General features: G+C 45.1%; 1 protein-coding gene across 3 annotated transcripts in view; it reads left to right on the top strand.

Annotated features, from left to right (window-relative positions):
• Nucleotides 1–17,008, top strand: part of FBXO40 (F-box protein 40) — a 31,475-nt gene extending 14,467 nt beyond the window's left edge. For 2 of the 3 annotated variants that reach the window (XM_050921216.1, XM_050921205.1), the window contains 3 exons: nt 9,817–9,846; nt 10,930–12,825; nt 15,722–17,008. In XM_050921216.1, coding sequence (XP_050777173.1) covers nt 9,817–9,846; nt 10,930–12,825; nt 15,722–15,919 — 2,124 coding nt within the window. In that variant the 3' untranslated portion in view covers nt 15,920–17,008. The remainder of the gene's footprint in view (nt 1–9,816; nt 9,847–10,929; nt 12,826–15,721) is intronic. The other variant, XM_050921226.1, reaches the window with a different exon arrangement.
• The last annotated feature ends 3,539 nt before the right edge of the window (nt 17,009–20,547 follow it).

Raw genomic sequence — 20,547 nt, 5'->3', positions numbered from 1 at the left:
CGAGGCCTTCTTGGAAAATTTTGAAAGAGCCTGTCTTGGGTACAGCATTCCCGAAGACCAGTACATGGTAGAATTGAGGTCACAGCTCAGTGGACCTTTAGCAGAGGTGGCAGCTGAAATGCCTAAGCACCAAATGAATGACTATAAACTTTTCCTAACCAAGGCCAGATACAGGATGGGGATAACCCCAGATCATGCCCGTCGGCGTTTCAGAAACCAAAAGTGGAAACCAGAGGAGTCATTTCCCAAACACGCCTACTACATTGCAAAAAAACTATGAGGCCTGGCTAACAGGAAACAACATTCAAACCTTGGAAGAACTTAACCTCCTCATACAAATGGAGCAGTTCTTGGATGGTGTTCCTGAAGACATCACGCGGTACATACAAGATGGAAACCCCAAGAATATCGCTGAGGCGGGGGAGATTGGAGCCAAATGGATGGAACTGGCAGAAAGCAAGAAAGCTACTGTCCAGGGGAACGATTACCCCAGGGGGCACACAGACCATAAACCCTACAACCGAGGACAGCCAAAGACCCCACATACCACCCAAGTAAAGCCACAGATACCCTACCCTTCAACCTCACCAGTCTCCAGTAACTCACCTCGGCCCAGTGACCCATCAGATGGAAGATGCTTTAAGTGTAATGAACTGGGACATATCAAGGCCAAGTGTCCCAAGAACACCATGCGAGTGCAATTCATTACACCACCATCACACCAAAGATCCCCAGGCCCGGATGCCTCTCAAATACCCTTGGAGCGAAGGGAAAATTTGAGAGTGGGCGGAAAGAAGGTTACTGCGTGGAGAGACACGGGGGCACAAGTGTCAGCTATCCACCAATCCTTCGTTGACCCCAAATTCATCAACCCAAAGGCCAAAGTTACAATTTACCCCTTCATGTCACAAGCTGTAGACTTGCCTACAGCTCAACTGCCTGTCCAGTACAAAGGCTGGTCAGGAATGTGGACTTTTGCAGTCTATGACAATTATCCTATCCCCATGCTACTGGGGGAAGACTTGGCCAACCAGGTGAGGCGGGCCAAGAGAGTGGGAATGGTTACACGTAGCCAAACCAGGCAAGCTTCCAGACCCATTCCTGTTCCTGAACCATCCACAGAGGCCCCGTCTGTGTTACCAGAGACCCAGACAGAGGTAGTGGACCCGGATTCCATGCCTACCACTGAAACAGCCACAGCATCTCCAGTCCCAGGCCCGGAACTGGAACAGCAACCAGCACCAGCAAGTGCAGCCACATCTTCAACCTCAACGCCAGAGGGCGCCAGCAAGCCAGAACTGGCAGAAGCAAAAGACAGCCATACCCAAAAGGCTCAGCCAGAGCCTGAAATACCCTCAGGTGCACCAGCGGAGAGCGGTTCACCAGCAACGGAAACAACCCCATCACCTACATCGCTTCCAGAGGGACCAAGCCCAAGTCCACAGTCTGAGGAAGAACTGGTGACCCCAGCCTCAAGGGAACAGTTCCAGGCTGAGCAGGAAGCGGATGACAGCCTTCAAAAAGCTTGGGCGGCGGCACGGAGCACCCCACCGCCTCTCAGCTCTTCTAATCGATCCCGGTTTGTTATAGACCAAGGACTTTTATACAAGGAAATTCTTTCTGGTGGACACCGGGAAGAATGGCAGACGCAAAAACAGTTGGTGGTTCCAACTAAGTACCGAGGGAAGCTCTTAAGCTTAGCCCATGATCATCCCAGTGGCCATGCTGGGGTGAACAGAACCAAAGACCGGTTGGGGAAGTCCTTCCACTGGGAGGGGATGGGCAAGGATGTTGCCAAGTATGTCCGGTCTTGTGAGGTATGCCAAAGAGTGGGAAAGCCTCAAGACCAGGTCAAGGCCCCTCTCCAGCCACTCCCCATAATTGAGGTCCCATTTCAGCGAGTAGCTGTGGATATTCTGGGCCCTTTCCCAAAAAAGACGACCAGAGGAAAGCAGTACGTACTGACTTTAGTGGACTTTGCTACCCGATGGCCAGAAGCAGTCGCTCTAGGCAACACCAGGGCTAACACTGTGTGCCTGGCCCTAACAGACATCTTTGCCAGGGTAGGTTGGCCCTCTGACATCCTTACAGATTCAGGGTCTAATTTCCTGGCAGGGACCATGGAAAAACTGTGGGAAACTCATGGGGTGAATCACTTGGTTGCCACCCCGTACCACCATCAAACCAATGGCCTGGTGGAAAGGTTCAATGGAACTTTGGGGGCCATGATACGAAAATTCATCAACGAATTCTCCAATAATTGGGACCTAGTGTTGCAGCAGTTGCTGTTTGCCTACAGGGCTGTACCACATCCCAGTTTAGGGTTTTCACCATTTGAACTTGTGTATGGTCACGAGGTTAAGGGGCCATTACAGTTGGTGAAGCAGCAATGGGAGGGGTTTACGCCTTCTCCAGGAACTAACATTCTGGACTTTGTAAGCAACCTACAAAGCACCCTCCGACACTCTTTAGCCCTTGCTAGAGAGAACCTAAAGGATGCTCAAGAAGAGCAAAAGGCCTGGTATGACAGACATGCCAGAGATCGGTCCTTCAAGGTAGGAGACCAGGTTATGGTCTTGAAGGCGCAACAGGCCCATAAGATGGAAGCATCATGGGAAGGGCCATTCACGGTCCAAGAGCGCCTGGGAGCTGTAAACTACCTCATAGCATTTCCCAATTCCTCACTAAAGCCTAAAGTGTACCATGTTAATTCTCTCAAGCCTTTCTATTCCAGAGACTTACAGGTTTGTCAGTTTACAGTCCAGGGAGAGGATGCTGAGTGGCCTGACGGTGTCTACTACGACGGGAAAAAAGACGGTGGCGTGGAAGAGGTGAACCTCTCAACCACCCTGGAACGTCTGCAGCGGCAACAAATCAAGGAGCTGTGCACTAGCTTCTCCCCATTGTTCTCAGCCACCCCAGGACGGACTGAACGGGCATACCACTCCATTGATACAGGTAATGCTCACCCAATCAGAACCCCACCCTACCGAGTGTCTCCTCATGCCCAAGCTGCTATAGAACGGGAGATCCAAAACATGCTACAGATGGGTATAATCCGCTCATCTACCAGTGCATGGGCATCTCCAGTGGTTCTGGTACCCAAACCAGATGGGGAAATACGCTTTTGCGTGGACTACCGTAAGCTAAATGCTGTAACTCGTCCGGACAACTATCCAATGCCACGTACCGATGAGCTATTGGAAAAGTTGGGACGTGCCCAGTTCATCTCTACAATAGACTTAACGAAGGGGTACTGGCAAGTACCGCTAGATGAACCTGCCAAGGAGAGGTCAGCATTCGTCACCCATGCGGGGGTGTATGAATTCAATGTCCTTCCTTTCGGCCTTCGAAATGCACCCGCCACCTTCCAGAGGCTGGTAGATGGTCTACTAGCTGGACTGGGAGAATTTGCAGTTGCCTACCTCGATGATGTGGCCATTTTTTCAGACTCCTGGCCCGAACACCTACTACACCTGGAAAAGGTCTTTGAGCGCATCAGGCAGGCCGGACTAACTGTTAAGGCCAAAAAGTGTCAAATAGGCCAAAACAGAGTGACTTACCTGGGGCACCAGGTGGGTCGAGGAACCATAAACCCCCTACAGGCCAAGGTGGATGCTATCCAAAAGTGGCCTGTCCCAAAGTCAAAGAAGCAGGTCCAATCCTTCTTAGGCTTGGCCGGATACTACAGGCGATTTGTACCCCACTACAGCCAAATCGCTGCCCCACTGACCGACCTGACCAAAAAGACCCAGCCAAATGCAGTTAAGTGGACTGATGAGTGTCAAAAGGCCTTTACCCAACTTAAGGCAACGCTCATGTCTGACCCTGTGCTCAGGGCCCCGGACTTTGACAAGCCATTCCTAGTAACCACAGATGCATCTGAGCGTGGTATAGGAGCGGTGCTCATGCAGGAAGCAACAGATCACAACTTCCATCCTGTCGTGTTTCTCAGTAAGAAACTGTCTGAGAGGGAAAGTCACTGGTCAGTCAGTGAAAAGGAATGCTATGCCATTGTGTACGCCCTGGAAAAGCTACGCCCATATGTTTGGGGACGGCGGTTCCAACTACAAACTGACCATGCTGCACTAAAGTGGCTTCATACTGCCAAGGGGAACAACAAAAAACTTCTTCGTTGGAGTTTAGCTCTCCAAGATTTTGATTTTGAAATTCAACACATCACAGGAGCTTCTAATAAAGTTGCTGATGCACTCTCCCGTGAGAGTTTCCCAGAATTCAGTAGTTAAAAAGTGTTCTTAAACTGTAGAAGTCTGTTAGTTATATACTTAGGAATATATGTAAAGGTGTATGTGTTGTATTAATCTGTTTATTTTCAAGTTCTAGAAGGAAATCGCCGCCAGTGAGCTTCCCCACTGTCTGCAATTTGGGGGGCGTGTCATAAACAGATAGCTAAGGGTTAATGTCTCTTTCACCTGAAGCACCTGACCAGAGGACCAATCAGGAAACCGGATTTTTTCAACTTTGGGTGGAGGGAATTGAGTGTCTTTGTCTTTGTTTTTCTGGCTGCCTGCTTTTCTCTGAGCTTTGGAGAAGTAGTTCTACTTTCTAGTCTTCTGTTTCTAAGTGTAAGGACTAAGAGATCAGATTGTAAGTTCTATGGTTTCTTTTCTTTGGTATTTGCATGAATATAAGTGCTGGAGTGCTTTGATTTGTATTCTTTTTGAATAAGGCTGTTTATTCAATATTCTTTTAAGCAATTGACCCTGTGTTGTATCATCTATATACAGAGAGAACATTTGTACTTATTTTTCTTTCTTGTTATATAAAGCTTTCTTTTAAGACCTGTTGGAGTTTTTCTTTACTTCAGGGAAATTGAGTCTGTACTCACCAGGGAATTGGTGGGAGGAAGAAATCAAGGGGAGATTTGTGTGTTGGATTGCTAGCCTGACCTTGCATTCCCTCTGGGGGAATAGGAAAGTACTTTTTGTTTCCAGGATTGGGAACAGAGAGGGAGATTCACTCTGTTTGGGTTCACAGAGCTTGTGTCTGTGTATCTCTCCAGGAGCACCTGGAGGGGGGAAGGGAAAAAGGATTATTTCCCTTTGTTGTGAGACTCAAGGGATTTGGGTCTTGGGGCCCCAGGGAAGGTTTTTCAGGGGGACCAGAGTGCCCCAAAACACTCTAATTTTTTGGGTGGTGGCAGCAGGTACCAGGTCCAAGCTGGTAACTAAGCTTGGAGGTTTTCATGCTAACCCCCATATTTTGGACGCTAAGGTCCAAATCTGGGAATAAGGTTATTACACCCCCCACCGCCGAATTGCCGCCGAGGGCCGCAAAATGCCGCCCTCCCAAATCCTGGTGCCCTAGGCGACCGCCTAGGTCACCTAAATGGAAGCGCCGGCCCTGGTTATTGACACTAAATAGACTTGTTCCAGAGACAGGCAACTCTGCTGCTAAAATAGCAGCTGTATATTTGTCAACCCTTCTTGGTTTACTGTCACGACAATTTAAAAATAAACATTATTTACCACAGTAGACAGAACATTGCCACTGACACACATCCTCTCACTCCATTTTAGTTTGAGCATGGTTCAAGTAAACTTTTAATTTTTTATTCCTCTCTTCTGTAATTATTTGCCAGTTGGAGGGAAGCTGAGAAATAAAGCTCATTTTAAATTTTAAGTATAGTTAGGTTTAGAAAACTGCATCCTTATTTAACTGTGTCCTTATTAAGTGTGCCTTAGAATTTTATCTTTGGACTTTAATGACAAAAAAAGTTTTATATCCTGTTAGCATTTCAGAGCTGATACAGCTACTGGAGAATGAGCTGAGATCTATTGTGCCTTGGGTATCAGCAACAACATCATCAGCTATTGTCTGAATATGGAACTTCTTTTTACTAATAAAATGATGTACAAGGAGGGGGGGAAAAACACCTTGAAAATTTCTGGTGGAGTTTGTGGCTAAATTATAAAAAATCCTTTTTTGTCTTGTAAATTGAAAAAAATTTATATTCACTGAAAGATGTGTAAAATAATTGTTCTGATAGAAAAGCACAAAAATTAGGGATGGGCCCAAATTAAAACACAGATCCGATTCAGTTCCATTTCTTCAATGAAAACATCTTACACCAATTTTTCACACCAGCGTCTTTGATGGAATTCTGATTTGCCCTAGTACAAGTGAGAGCAAGATCACGCCCAGAAATGTTCCAAAAAGAACTTTCTGTGTTGGTGGTGGATAGGATGAGACCTGCATAGGTTATTATTGACATTGATGCTTATGTGCTTTGGTCCCCATTCAGATATATATGTATCTATCAATTACTCCTGTCCTGGATTTAGTCTCCAAGTGGAAAGCATTGTTCATATGTTTGTTTTTATTGGTGTATAACACCGATCCTCCTGTGACCTTATGCAAGTCATGGCTGAGACTATTTTCAGAGGTAACAGTTGCAGCGAAATATGACATGAATTACCATAGCAGTGCTGCTGCCAGTGAGAAATAAATGAGTTGGTGTCTCTTGCTCCTGTGAGCACTTCAAATATAGATAACACTAAATCCCAAGAAAGAAACATCTCATCTTCTATAATATGTGAATCTAGGAACTGCCAAACTGGATCAGACCACTGGTCCACCTGTTGCAGTACCAGATGCTTCCAAGGAAGATACAGGAAACTCCATAATGGACAATTACAGAATAATCTGCTGTAAAGTGGTCTATGCACCACCTGTAGCACCCTCTTGTGTCAGGCTGTGATGTTGCAAGGAAACCCTGTCTCTGGCACCTCCTGGAGGCCATCTCTCTCTCATCAGGTCTTCTGGGGCTCAGCCCTCCAGCCAAGTTCAGTACCCTTTCAGAGCAACAAAAAGGTCCAAACGAAAATCCTAACAATCCAAAGTAATAATTCTTGTTCAGCCCCTCTTGGGCTAAACTAATGGCTTGTTCTTTCACAGCAGGATTCCCAGTCCTACCTCCCTCCTCCAGGGACTCTGGCAGTTTACCTCTGGGGGTCTCCCTGTTCCCACTTACAAACTCTATCCCAGGACTTCTCCCCCAGGAGAATAACCCACTCCCTGTGGGTTTCTTCTATTCATCATGGGCCTAACTCAGGGCTTCCTCCACAGGAGTTTACTCTGCTCCCCTGGGGTTTCTTTACCAGATCTTGCTCTCTCCATCTTGCTTCCTTCCCCAAAGCGAGTTTCCACCTGTAGGTCTCTGGTCTGGAGACTTACCCCAGCTCTCTTCCCACAGGCTAGTGAGAAGAGCTCTGCCACTGTCTCCATTCTCCAGGGATCTTGACAATTATCTTGGGGTTCTCACTGTCAGCTCCAAGCCCTCCTTCAGGGCTTGGCCCCACAGTGGCCTACCCTGCTTCCTATGTGTACGGGGACTCTTGGCCCCTTATTAAAATTCAGTCGTGGGGGTGCTGATTGACTAGCTCCCAGTACCAAAAGAAAGGGGAAGGGTTGATGGGAAATCAGTACCAATGGTGGAGGCCAGTGCTCCAGGTCAGCTTGATTGACAGAGCGGGCAGACTAATGAGGGAGTCAGGAGGCCAGGGGCATCCTGTCCTGTGTGTGAGCTGAAATCGCCTGAAACAGAGTGGGGCTGAGCTAAGGAGAGAGCAGGAGCCCGAGCTGAACTAGGGAGCAGAGCCCCACCAGCCAGAGAAAGCCAGAAAAGCAGCCCAGGGAGCAGGTCAGTGCTGGGAGTGAAGCTGCAACAACCAGAGCCAGAGGGGCCAGAGGAGCAGCCCAGGGAGCTGCACTGAAGGCAGAGCAGCAGCAGTGTTGAGGCAGGCTGGGGCTGGGGCTGAGGCAGGAGCTGGAGCAGTCCATAGCTGGGTGCAGTGAGCAGTTGGGGAGACTGAGGGGGGACTGTGGACAACGGGCCCAGCGCAGGGAGATGCCCCCAGCCAAGAAGCCTTGCAGGATAGACTTGGAGGGGGATCATAATCCTGATGGGGCGGGGGAAATGCTGGGAAGAAGGGTCTTGCCACCTAAATCCTGAGAGCGTGTGGCCACTGCCAGAGTAAGTGTCCGACCCACAGCATCCCTGCAGCACAGCCAGGGCCTGAGAAGTAGGCCTGGGACATGTGAGGAACAGACTGTGAACTTCCTTTACATTCCTGCAACACTGTTTGTGGTTCCCCTGTGCCCACAGAGTAGGGGTGCTGAGAGCCATTGAACCAAACTAAACCCTGTATGTAATGGAAACCACTTCCAGACAGGGAGTGTTGCAGCAGTCCCTCAATCCTAGTTCCAGCACCTATGGCAGGGTGATGTGTTTTCCTTTAACTTTTCCCATTTTTTCATTCTTTTTTTTTAAATTAGTTGCTGTTTAATAAATTGTATTTGCTTTGAACTGTATGCAATGATCAGTGGGTCAGGGAAGCATCCAGTGCAGAGAGAGCACCCCAGAGTGGGGACACCTCAGCCCCTGCCCTAAGTGACCACAGCAAGGTTGAGGGCCCAACCTTGCTGGGGTTATGAGGACTCCACCACACAGGAGAGTGGACGGGAAGCCCTTGAGGTCAGGCAGGCTTCTGGGTAAAGGGAGTGGGAGCGAGGACTCAGATCCTTCCCCTAGCCCATTTCGCCGGGATAGTGCATAAGCTAGGAAAGTTCCCCACAATAGTAGGACCAGTCCCCTGCTTACATAATGGCTCACTTCCAGCCTGCAGTAGCTACATCACTTCTCCTAACAGAACTCCTTTCTCCACACCCCCCTTCCTTCTCAGCAACCTTTCCTTTATACTGTTCTAGCTGCCTTTGCATCTAGCTCAGCTGCTCCATTACTAATTAGCTAAAAGGGCACCACCTGGAGCACCTGGTGGCTTTCAGTTGTAGCCCACAGGGTTGTCATGGGCCAGTTAGGCCCTAATCCTTCTGAAGGGCCATTGGCCCCGTGACATCTGCCAATGAGGGAAATATTTTGTCTTCACTTTTGCAGGAATGTAAAGATATTAATAAACTACACCTAAATTTATAAATCTGCTAAAACTGGCTCTTTCCCTGTGTGCCGACACAGATTGGGTAAATGAGATTAATGATTCAGAAAGTAAGTTGATCACAAGGCAGAGGGTCAAGAATGAATTTTTTCTCCTAGCATGCAGTATTGGTTTCACCTCTCTGAATCAACAGCTATTGGTCACTGCCAGAGACAACAACAGACTAGTTCTGTGCTGAAGATCCCATGAGAGTTGAGAATCTAAGCTGAAGAGGTGTTGAGGGACCAGGGTTGAGGGCCAAATTTTACTGTGGTTGTATGTACTGTAGTGACTACAGATCCCACCAAGCAGTGTCCTATCTAGATCAATTTCCTTTTCTTAGTATTTTTATTGATTCCCTCTTGCTAATTGTGAAAATGCTACTTCTTTGTGGGGAAGGACACATACTACAGGATTCAAAGCATGTGGGTGAAGCAGCATTATGTATCATTTCTTCCCACAGAGCCTGAGCTTACTTTCTATGAGGCATCTGCTGTTCTTGGGGATAGGATGGTAGAACTTCCGTTTCTTGCATAGTAATACAAAACACTAACATCTCAGCACCAGCACTGGTTGTATGGGTGATCAACCACAGTATTTGCCCTGAGCCGCAATTTCCTGGGGGCAATGGACCGCTGTGCCGCTCAGTTTTCATAATTTGTATTTATTATTTATTTATTTGTTTGTTTGTTTATTATGGCTCAGTTTCTGGGGGCAGTGGGGATGCTGAAAACATTTTCCACCTTGGACAGCCAAAAGGCTAGCACTACTCTTGAGGGGCACTGTCACCATTGTATTTGCTTAGTTTACTGAAACCTAGAAGTCTTCATTATTTGACTAATTATTTGCATTTTTTCCTCAGAGACAAACAAGACAGTCTGCCGGAATTATGGTAGGTGCTTTTGGGAAGGAAGTGTGATTTCCTTGTAAGACGCTACCAGTAAAATTGTCCATATCCTTTTCTTCATCCTGACAACATAAAAGGTCACCCCACTTTGTATATTTTTTGTTGTGTATTGAAGGAAAAGGAGAAGGGAACTGTTTATAGATTTAACTACAGTTCCTCCTGATCATTGGCTTTTTCCCTACCCAAATGAAATATGGGGCTGAACCAGGTTGAAATGTAGTCTTGTGGCTAGAGAAGGGGAAGTCCTGCATTCTCTTCCTGTCTCAGCAACTTCCTTGGGACAAGTCATTGACATCAATGGGCCTGTTTGTGCTTGGCATTAGTCTTTGTGTTTCAGTTGCCCCATCTGTAAAAGGGCATAATAATAGCTGTCTCCTAGAATTATTTTCATGCTCCATTAATTGTCTGCAAGGCACTTTGAAAACTGTTCTGGAAAGGTCTTATGCAAATACAAATAATTATTTGTATATGACTAAATTCATTTAATTTACAGATGTGAGATTAACTGAAAGCACAATCTTAAAAGAAAGGTAGATAAGCAGCTCATTTCATACAAAACTAGTACCCTGGTAACCTGCTTGGTTTTTGTACGTTCTAAAAAATAAAGCAAGACTGAGCAAAAGCAGCCATGATTAGGCATATCAGAAATGTCAAATATGGCCTTCCTTGGTTTCGCTGGAAGATTTATGGTAGAGCTCAAATGTATACTGTGAACCTTCTCACACCTTACCTCCAACTGATTGGAATAAACAACTCTGTTACTGATGCACAAGGAGGACTAGAATGCAGCTGACTCTTTCAGAGCTGTGCTGCTCCACTGGACTAACAAGAGTAAGGAGCAGTAATGGCTTATTTACATTACCATTATTAACAGATATGACTCTGATACACCCAAGGACCAGATCTGATATGTAAGCAGGTGTCATTTTTATGTAATCACTTTTCAGACTAGAACAACATTTTAGACTTGGCATATAGGAGTCAAGCAACTTCAGTCTGTGGTCAATATGCTTCTTTAGGCAATAACTGTGTTTTCTTTTTGTCTTCTCTTATCTATGATGTTCATAGGGCAGGGCTCAGAAAACCAGTCCTGGACAGCACACACACTGTGAGAAATGTTTCAACCGGCAATGCCAAGTCCCAATCGAGCTCACCATCTCCTGCTTAGTGATCAACTGCCATTTACGCTGTGGGGCTGCCTTTCATATGTGTAAACAGGAAGAACACCAACTCCTATGTCCCCTAGAGCAGGTCTCATGCCTCAACGCAGTTTATGGCTGCCCCTTCTCCATGGCCCGTTTTAAGCTGGCAAAGCACCTTCAAGTCTGTCCAGCCAGTGTTGTCCACTGCTCTATGGAATGGAATCGCTGGCCAAATATAGACTCAGAAAGCATTCTACATAAGAACATTATGAAGGAGCCACATAATGAGCAGTGTCTGGATACAGCTCTAGCCCTCAGAGATCAGAAGATTCTTTTTAGGACTCTGAAAATGGTCGAGCTGTTTCCAGAATGGAGAGAAGATGATAAAATGGAAGAACCAATAGCTGGAGTTGCGGGTTTGGAAGAAGGAGCCATTGGAGGAATAGCATGTGATTCTAAAGAAGCTGATGACCAAGTTGCTGAGCTTACCCAACAGGAGCGTGAGGATTTGGCAAAGGATAAGAAGGGGATGGATCTAGTAAGTTACAAAGCCTGGGAGAACATGTTTAGCAAAGAGCTTTCAGCATTGAAGGCAACAGACTTTTCAGCAAACTCAGAAAAAAAGGAAGGGGATAGCCACAAGAAAACAGGACAGATTCTTTGTGATGGCAACCCCAAAGAGAAGACAAAGGAAGCAGCTATTGTGGAAGAACCAAAAGAAAACAAAAATAATCAAGTGATTACAGGTGCAGAAAAGACAGGTTTGGCTCCTTGGCAAGATGGGATCCTGGAGAGGTTGAAAAAAGAAGTTAACGTAGGGGATTATAACATGTACCTGGTGCATCATGGGAGAATGCTCATCCATTTTGGTCAGCTAGCTGCTTGCACACCAAGAGAGAAAGACTTTGTGTATGGGAACTTGGAGGCTCATGAGGTGAAGACTGTGTGCACCTTCAAAGTGCCGGTTAGCTATCGTGGCAAAAGAGCACGAGTTGGAGATGCCTTGGCATACAAGATAGCAACAATGGATAAGTCAGTGGATACTTCAGATTTGCAAATAAGCCTTGAGGAATTTCCTAAATCAGATACAGCCAGAAGTACACTATTGTGTGCATTGGAAAAGGAACTGAAAGGTCATGAGATCTCAGAAGCAAAGAATATTGATGGACTGTTCATGGATTTTGGGACACAAACATACAACTTTCAGGTGGAACCCTTCTCCTCTAGAGCTGTTCTAGCAGATGTTCTGGATATAAAAAGCCCACCAGAACTCCATGTAGAGCTTCATACTGAGTGTGTTACTAGAAGACATAACAAAAGCTGCTCAGCCTTCACATTCACTTGCAATCACTTCTTCAGGAGGGATGAGTTTCCTTCACATTTCAAGAATGTTCATGCTGATATCCAGTCCTGCCTAAATGGATGGTTCCAACATCGTTGTCCACTTGCCTACTTGGGATGTACTTTTGTTCAAAACCGCTTCTACCCTGATAGTCGTAAAGCAAATATTATCTACAGCCAGCATCTTGATACATTTGCTATTAAACCAGAAGTTGACCCTGTGCTCTCTGAAATACAGAAATGCAATTTTACAAGAAGTAATCAAGGAAAAAATAAAGAATCCCTGAGCAGCCTTCCATTGGAACTTTTACAGTATATTGCTGGGTTCTTGGACAGCTTCAGCTTGTCTCAGCTGTCCCAAGTGTCTGTACTGATGAGGGATATCTGTGCCACTCTACTTCAAGAGAGAGGGATGGTCCTCCTGCTGTGGGAGAAAAAAAGATATTCCCATGGAGGTACTTCATGGAGAGCTCGCAAAAAGGCAAGTGACGGTGGTGTTTGGGAAACAAAAGATATTTGCAGGATCGTCTAATTAAAAATATAACACAAGACGTGACTCTGTTTGATGTGAACTGAGCTTTCCTGACACTTAAAGGTCACACAGAACTTTTTAGAAATTAGACTCGTATCTCTTTTGGGCTGTGTACAGTGTTAAAGATAGCATGAAATGACCACATCCTATTTCATAAGGCAAAAGTAAAATACTTGCAAGTGACCACATCCTATTTCATAAGGCAAAAGTAAAATACCTGCAAGTAACTGTGACTGTGAAGGGAGCCCAGATTTTCACATCAACTCCTGATGTTTTCACTGATTGGTAATTTACAGGGTTTTCATGAAAATTTGCTTTGTTGGGACTTGGCTGCATAAAGTATCAAGCATGGGATAGGAAGCCCTTCACTTCTAAGTTTAAACCTTTGAGCTTGTCTATACGGTATATTAGTGTGCACCAGCCGGGATGTAAATTCTAATAGACACCAGCTTGTTGCACACTAACTGGCCAGTGTGAAACCTGCTGGTGTGCACTAAAAGTTTTCTCATGTGCATTAATGTATTTCTGTTTGAAACGAGATTACATCAGAGTGCCCTAGGGAAATTCAGTGTGTGTCCTAACAGGGTCCACATGAGCCAGTTAGTGTGCAAACATGCTGGTGCGCATTAGAATTTATGCCCCTCTGCTGCACATTAACACATTGTGCAGACAAGCCCTTTAATATGACTATACATACACAAGGTCATACAAGAAGAGACAAAGAGTGTGGGTCACATAGGATGGAGGACTGCATCTTGAAAAGCAGTGACTCTGAAAAGGACTTAGGCATAAAAGTAGATAACCAAATGAACATGAGCACTCAGTTTAAAGCTCTGTCCAAAAACCTAATGTGAGCTTTGGATGTATAAAAAAGGAAATCTCGAGTAGAAATAGGGATGTTACATTACTTATGTATATGTCAAGCAGGGGACTACCATCACATTGTTTCCAGTAGCACTGTGTCCATGTCTGGTGTCTGTGCTTCAAAAAGGACCTCAAAAATGGGTGAGGGTTTAGCGAAAAACCGCAAAAAGGTTTAAAGATCTGACTTTGAGTGAGAGGCGTAGGGAGTTCAGTTTGTTAAGGTTAAGAGGTGACTTGATCATTGCCTATAACAAGTACCTATAGGGGGAGAAGATATGTAAGAGCTGAGGGCTTTTTAATCTAGCATAATGAAATCAAACAGCTGGAAGTTGAAGCTAGCCAAATGCAAATTGGAATTAGGTTAGAAATAAGTTACAATATTTTAATAGCTGGGAATCAACCAGTGGAAGAACTTACCGAGTGATGTGGTGGATTCTGCTTGATCATTTGAAATCTTTAAATCACAAGTCACAAGTTATGGGCTTTATGCAGAATAGGGTGACCAGATGCTAACTGTAAAATATCAGGACCGCTGCAGGGGGAGCGCCTTTTTAATTGTTACACTTACCTGTCCGGGTCTTTGGCGGCAATTCGGCGGAGGGTCCTTCAGTTGCTGACAGTCTTCGGCAGGATTTCGGCAGAGGGTAATAAGTCTTGCTGCCAAAGACAGAAGCACTCACCACCGAATTGCCGCCGAAAACCCAGATGGGTGAGTGTAACAAAAAAACAAAAGCCAAAAAAAATGCCCGAAACAAAATATCGGCACAAATGGCATCCCAACCGTACTTCAGTTGGGATGTGGGACAAACTGCTCAAAATTGGGACAGTCCCAATTTTGTCAGGACGTCCGGTCACCCTACTGCAGAAATTACTGTGTGAAATTTTATAGCAATGCAGGGAAGATTAGATGATCACAGTGGTCCCTTTTGGACTTAAAAATCTGTGAATCTATTAATAGAATTCCTCTCTCACTTCTCCAGGTGAGAAGTGAGGGAGATTGGTGAGGGAGCGCAAGGTTTGGGGATGGGACCTCACACTGCTGCTGTTCTGCTGCTCTTGGATTGTTGATAGAGGACATAAGTTTACAGAGTTGTCAGTCTGGCACATTTCACCAGCACTTCACTAACAAATACAGGGAAAGAGGGTGATCTTTTAAACCACCTTTTCTCCCTTCCAGTTCTAGGCTGATCAGGGGCCAAAGCAGCCCTAGTATAGTTTAGGCAGGCAGGAACCTGCTTTTAATTACAATTCATTCTCAGGTGCTTCCTATGGGCAGCTAAGAATTTCGCACTGTCCCAGAATTTCCATACTGCTGTGTTGTGACTCTGCTTCAGCCACCTCAGGACCATTGCCAGGAGCCACCAAGCTGCGGCTGCTCCCAGCACCCCCAGGACTGCTGCTCAGGTGGTCCCTGGGGCCAGCTGCTTGGACGGCTCTGGGATCAGCCACACTAGCTGCTGCAGAAGTCCTGGAAGTCACAGGAAGTCACAGAATCAGCGACTTCTGCGACCTCTGTGACAAACATGGAGCCCTGTGTATATTATCTAGTAATATGGTGTATACTACTACTATCATTTATGTATTGGCTAATACTTCACCTATTTGGATTTCTGTTACACATAACTTTAACTCTGAAGTTCTTAGATTTATAATGCTTGGTTCTGGAATAATTATAACATTGATCTATGTTTTTTAGCCTATAAGTTATTCATGTACACTCTCAACCTCACTTTACTTTTTCTTTGGGATACGTAGGTATGTATTTACCCAAAGAGAGATGTTATAAGACAGTGTATATAAAGACATAGGACATGATTGTCCTCTGTTACACCAATCCTATGCTATCATGACTCCATTAGTCAGTCCAATCAATTAAGAGTATTGACAGTCCATTGTAATATTAGAACATCGATGTGTTTGTAAAACCTCTTTGCATTTTAATTAACGTTCTAGTCTTCTCTCCTTTATTCCCATATACTAGATCTGGCAGTTTAGCAACCTGTTCTCTCCCGTTAACAACTGGCAGTTCAGTGATGTTCCCTCCATGTCTGAACACCTGAAGATTTGTCCGTTCTATGATGTGGAGCACAAGAAGGATCCATTCTTGCTGGCCAGCATGCATGGACCCCGAAAGCGGGCTCAAGATAGTTTGGTCTCAACCTTCAGGCATGGATCCTGAATACATCCTCCTAGCTTCCTCCCCTAGATCTCTCAGAGGAATATTGGGATCTGGGTTGCAGAAATTATTATGTGGGGACCCCATAAGAAAATTCCCTTTGGAAACACAAAATCAACCTTTTGCTGTTCTGTTTGGAATATGTTGCATCATTTCCCTTCAGTATTTTAGCAATACTAAAAAAAATAAAAATAAGATCATACTTTATTCAGCTGATTGCTGATAGCACAAGTTTTCTGTTTATTTTTTGTGTTTCATGCTTGCTCATAAATAGAGCCACGTGGAGCAAGCAATGATAAGAGTACTGGTTTATAGCAGCCAGTTGGCAGTCTGGAAATCAGGGAAAAGCTACTGTCACCATACTTTTTCCCTGCGGGAGGACAAGCAGCTAGAGTACCTAGTTTGGATGAATCTTATCCTGGTCAGTAAGCAGAATCGTCCACAACTACTAGCACACAGAGAAATTCCTAGAGTGTACATTTGCTAAATTATTTCAAAACTGACAGCTGTGGAGATAGCAAAGATACTGGTGTGCATAGGCACAGGAGAACAAGCCCCAAATTGGTGGATGAATTACAGCTGTGTAGATGTTTTATCAAGGAGGCAGGAATGCATCAAACAGATATTTGAGGGGAAAGGACTTACGGACCTGATTCATGAAAATATCCCTATTCTGAACCATATTGCTTAAAGTAGAGATGGTTGAAATGGTTCAAATAAAAAAATTCTTTGTAAAAAATGACAGTCAGAATTAAAGACCATTTTTTGACAAAATTGCCCTAAATGACATACTGTTTTCAATGTCATGCAGTGAGTCTGCAGCATTAGAAACAGAAATTCCTGGCTTCTACGCTCAAACTTCTAAACAATTCTCATTTGGCCAGCTGATGCAAAATGGAATAGCACCATGAAAGTCAGTTTATACCAGCTGAGGATCTGGCCTATATTACAATTAGTACCTGTCCCTATGGTGTTGGTATTATTCCAGCTCTGGTCTGCTTGCGTCAAGTCCAGAGAAAATTGCTCCTCTAGCTCTCTTTCTAGAGAGAGAGATTATGACATCAGTTTCACTCCCCATTCCATACCTGTCATCCTGACTCTTCCTTTATTCTGTCCATGAAAGCAGGTCCTAGAGTCAGACTGGAGAGAAAGGGCAACATTTTTAATGTTGGCACTTCAGGGTATGAATTAGAGAAGAGAACATCTTGACAGTGGTCTTTTTCCCTTCCCTTCATTTGATGCTGCAGGAAGTTGTCCCTGTTAACTGGTGGCCAGGCACTAGCTGGGATTTAATTAATCAGAAGAGGTATATGCTGAGTTGGTCTAACCTGGAAACCTCCTTGCTTTAGCTGATATGATAAGAGCTTCACTGAACTCATCTGAGCTAGAACCTGCCCTATTTATCTTAGTGAGCACAGCATGGATACATTTTAAAGATAGATATCGAGGGGGGTTGGCTAGAAGAAGCTGGACACCTGTTGCTTTTGTAAAACAACTTGTCTGCTATAGAGGGGCTCAGATTGGAAGACTGAATCCAAACCTTCTCTAATACTGAGAACATTTGGATTCAGATCTCATTCTTGAATTTCATGACGTGGCTCCATTTTAGTTACCTGTATTATTTTCAAAGAGTAAAAGTCACATTCTACTCTGGGTCTTGACTGACAGACTGTGTCAGTCCCAGTACCCTACACTGAAGTTATGGCATAGGTGAGACCTGGAAATTATAAGGAATATATTTAAACACATGAAACAAGCAAGGGCTTTTGGAACAGTAAGTGTTAAGTGGGTTTCCTGAGGAATCCCTGGGGAGTGGTTAATGTAAATTCCACTACACCAGTTATGCAAAAACCTAGTCCTTTCAAACTATGCCCTGAGGAGTGGGCTATCAATTGGTGATTGCCTGTTCTCAGAGACTGGAGATCAAAGGCCCAAGCTGTATAAAGCAGCAGCTGAACCTTCCAGTTGGGGTTCTGGTGCCTGATCTAAAAACTGATATGAACATGTAACCAAGGGGGCAAAGCCAGCTGTGAGGTTTGCGAGACTGACCCCTACCAGAACCCTAAACTGGAATTAGGGTGACCACTAAGTTATTTATATGCATGTAGGTACATTTATTCTTTTGACTATGTTCTCTCTGTAATGCGTTTTACCTTAACAATAAATGTGCTTGCTTAGAAATAGCTGTGTGGTGACTTGTAACTACTCTCAATGCAGGCTTTGTCTATGGTTCACGCGCTACAGTGGCACAGCCACGGCACAGCATCTGTGCCACTGTAGCATCTAGTATAGATATTTACTGCAGGAATAGAAGAGGATTTTTTCCATTGCTGTAACAAACCCGCCTCTCTCAGAGGTTTTAGCTAGAAGTGGTTAATGTAAAAATTCTGCCTTTTCAAGCTACACCCTGAGTGGGCCATCAACTGGTGATTATCTGTTCCCAGAGACTGGTGATCAAAGGCCCAACCTGTATAAAGAAAGAGCTGAACTGTCCAACTCGGGTTCTGGTGCCTGATCTAAAAATTGACATGAACTTGTAACCAAGGGGACAAACCCAGCTATGGGGTTTGATAGACTGACCTTTACCAGAGCCCTGAGGATGACCTCTGGTAAGCTTTTAGTATGTATGTAAGTTCATTTATTGTTTTATGTATGTTTTCTCTGTAAGGGCTGGTAACATTTTCCCTGCGTGACCCCATCTTCAGATGTATTGTTTCCCATGATCCCAGATAGCATGGAGAATGCCATTTTAAAATGGTATCCTCCATTCTATGTGACCTTGCATGCACCATATGTGCAAGGTTACATCACACAGAAGATGCCATTTTGCTTGACAAAATGGCATACTCTGTGCAGCATGAACTCACCCATTTGGTGCATGCAAGGTCACACTGTATGGATGATACCATTTTGTAGAACAAAATAGCATTCTCTGTGTGGCTTGACCTCACACATATGGTGTGTGCAATGTCACGCTGTGTGGAGGATCTTATTTGGTAAAATGGCATCCTCTGTACACGCAGGACTGCCACAACCCCATCTGCTGATAGCACTACTCCACTGTGACCCACAGTTTGGGAACCACTGCAATATAGGCTATATCTACATTACAGATGCTACAGCAGCTACTGCTATGGTGCTACAGCTGTGCCACAGTCCACATCATTATAGATACTCACTGCAGCAATGGATGTGTTTTTTCCTTTGCTGTAGTAAATCCACTTCTCAGAGGAGTGGTGGCTAGGTCAATAGGGCTTCGATCAGCTTAACTACATCTCTGAGGGGTATGAATTTTTCACACCCATGAGTGATGTAGCAAGGTCTACTTAAATTTTAGGTATAGACAAACCACACTGTTGATAGCCCTTAGAGAGAAAGCAAAGCACAAGCACTGGCTGTTAGGCAGACTGACTTTCTGGGGATATCACAATGTAAGGCAGGGAGCCATGCAGCCTTAAAACCCCGTCAGAAGGAAGTGGGACAAGGATCTTTACCCAGAGACACGTAATGACAGGAGACTTGAGACCTGACTGTTTTCCATGGAGGGGAGTGGAGACAGAAATAGTTACCATGAAGGTTTGACAGAAGTTTCTTCTCATTGGGGAATGAGAGTTGGTATATGTGAGGTAATGGGATTTAGGAAAGGTAAAAGGATAGAAGTCAGAGAGGTCAGGGAGGAGATGGGGAAGATCAGGAAAGGTGGAGGGGACTGAAGTCAGGGAAGATAAGTGACTGGGTACAGAAAAGCTGAATGGGTGAGGATGGACTGGAGAGAAGCAGGTGGGGACAGATTTCAGGAAAGGGGTGTGTAAGTAGGAGGGCTTGGGAGAGATAATTTAAATGGAGATGAGGTCAGGAGTGAGTGAGTAGTATAGGCTCGACATCTTCCATCACCATATAATTTTGACACATTTCCAAACCCTCACCATACCCCGTAGTCAAGAGAGAACCCATGTTAGTGACTTTCCTTTAGTCCCCGCTCCTAATTTCTCCAATGAGCACTCTGAATCCATAGGAAGTTCCCTCTCACCCTTTCCAGGGCTATTAGAGATCATTTTTGACCACATGCACATTTATGGTGCTGGTGTTCTTCTACTGCTTTTACTCCAATCCCTTAAACATTCTTACATGCAACTTTATCTGTGATTAGTCTCTGTACAACTCAGCGTTTGAATCCTTCAGGATCTCCTGGTCATGGTCCAGAGTGCAAAACAAATCTTGAATCAGCAGTCTGCTCTCATGTTTCTCCTCTGCACTGTTCTTGTGATCTCACTCATCAGCAGTTACCCCCATGGCCTCACTCCCATGAATGGGCGATGGGTGAAGCTTTCACTTGAGGAGGCTAGTTCCCCACCTTGCATCTTCTGCCTGTGGTCCTGCCCACACTCCACCCCTGCTCCACCACAGGTCCCATCCCCACCCTAATTGGCCCACTTACCTGCCATGTATGTCTCCCTCCTCGCTTTCCTCCCCCTCCCTGCTCACGTCCCCCCACTCAGCACATGCAAACCCCCTTCCAGCCAAATCCCTGAAACCAAGCAAATGACATTTGAAGAAAACTCCACTTTTCTGCAATTTCTTTCTAAAGAAAATGGAGCATGTTTTCCACTGTGTGCCAGATTGTGTTTGTG

The sequence above is a fragment of the Gopherus flavomarginatus genome, chromosome 1 (genome assembly GCF_025201925.1).
Source record: "Gopherus flavomarginatus isolate rGopFla2 chromosome 1, rGopFla2.mat.asm, whole genome shotgun sequence".
Taxonomy (NCBI): domain Eukaryota; kingdom Metazoa; phylum Chordata; order Testudines; family Testudinidae; genus Gopherus; species Gopherus flavomarginatus.
The sequence above is the reverse complement of the archived record's forward strand: the minus strand, read 5'-3'. Positions and strand labels throughout refer to the sequence as shown.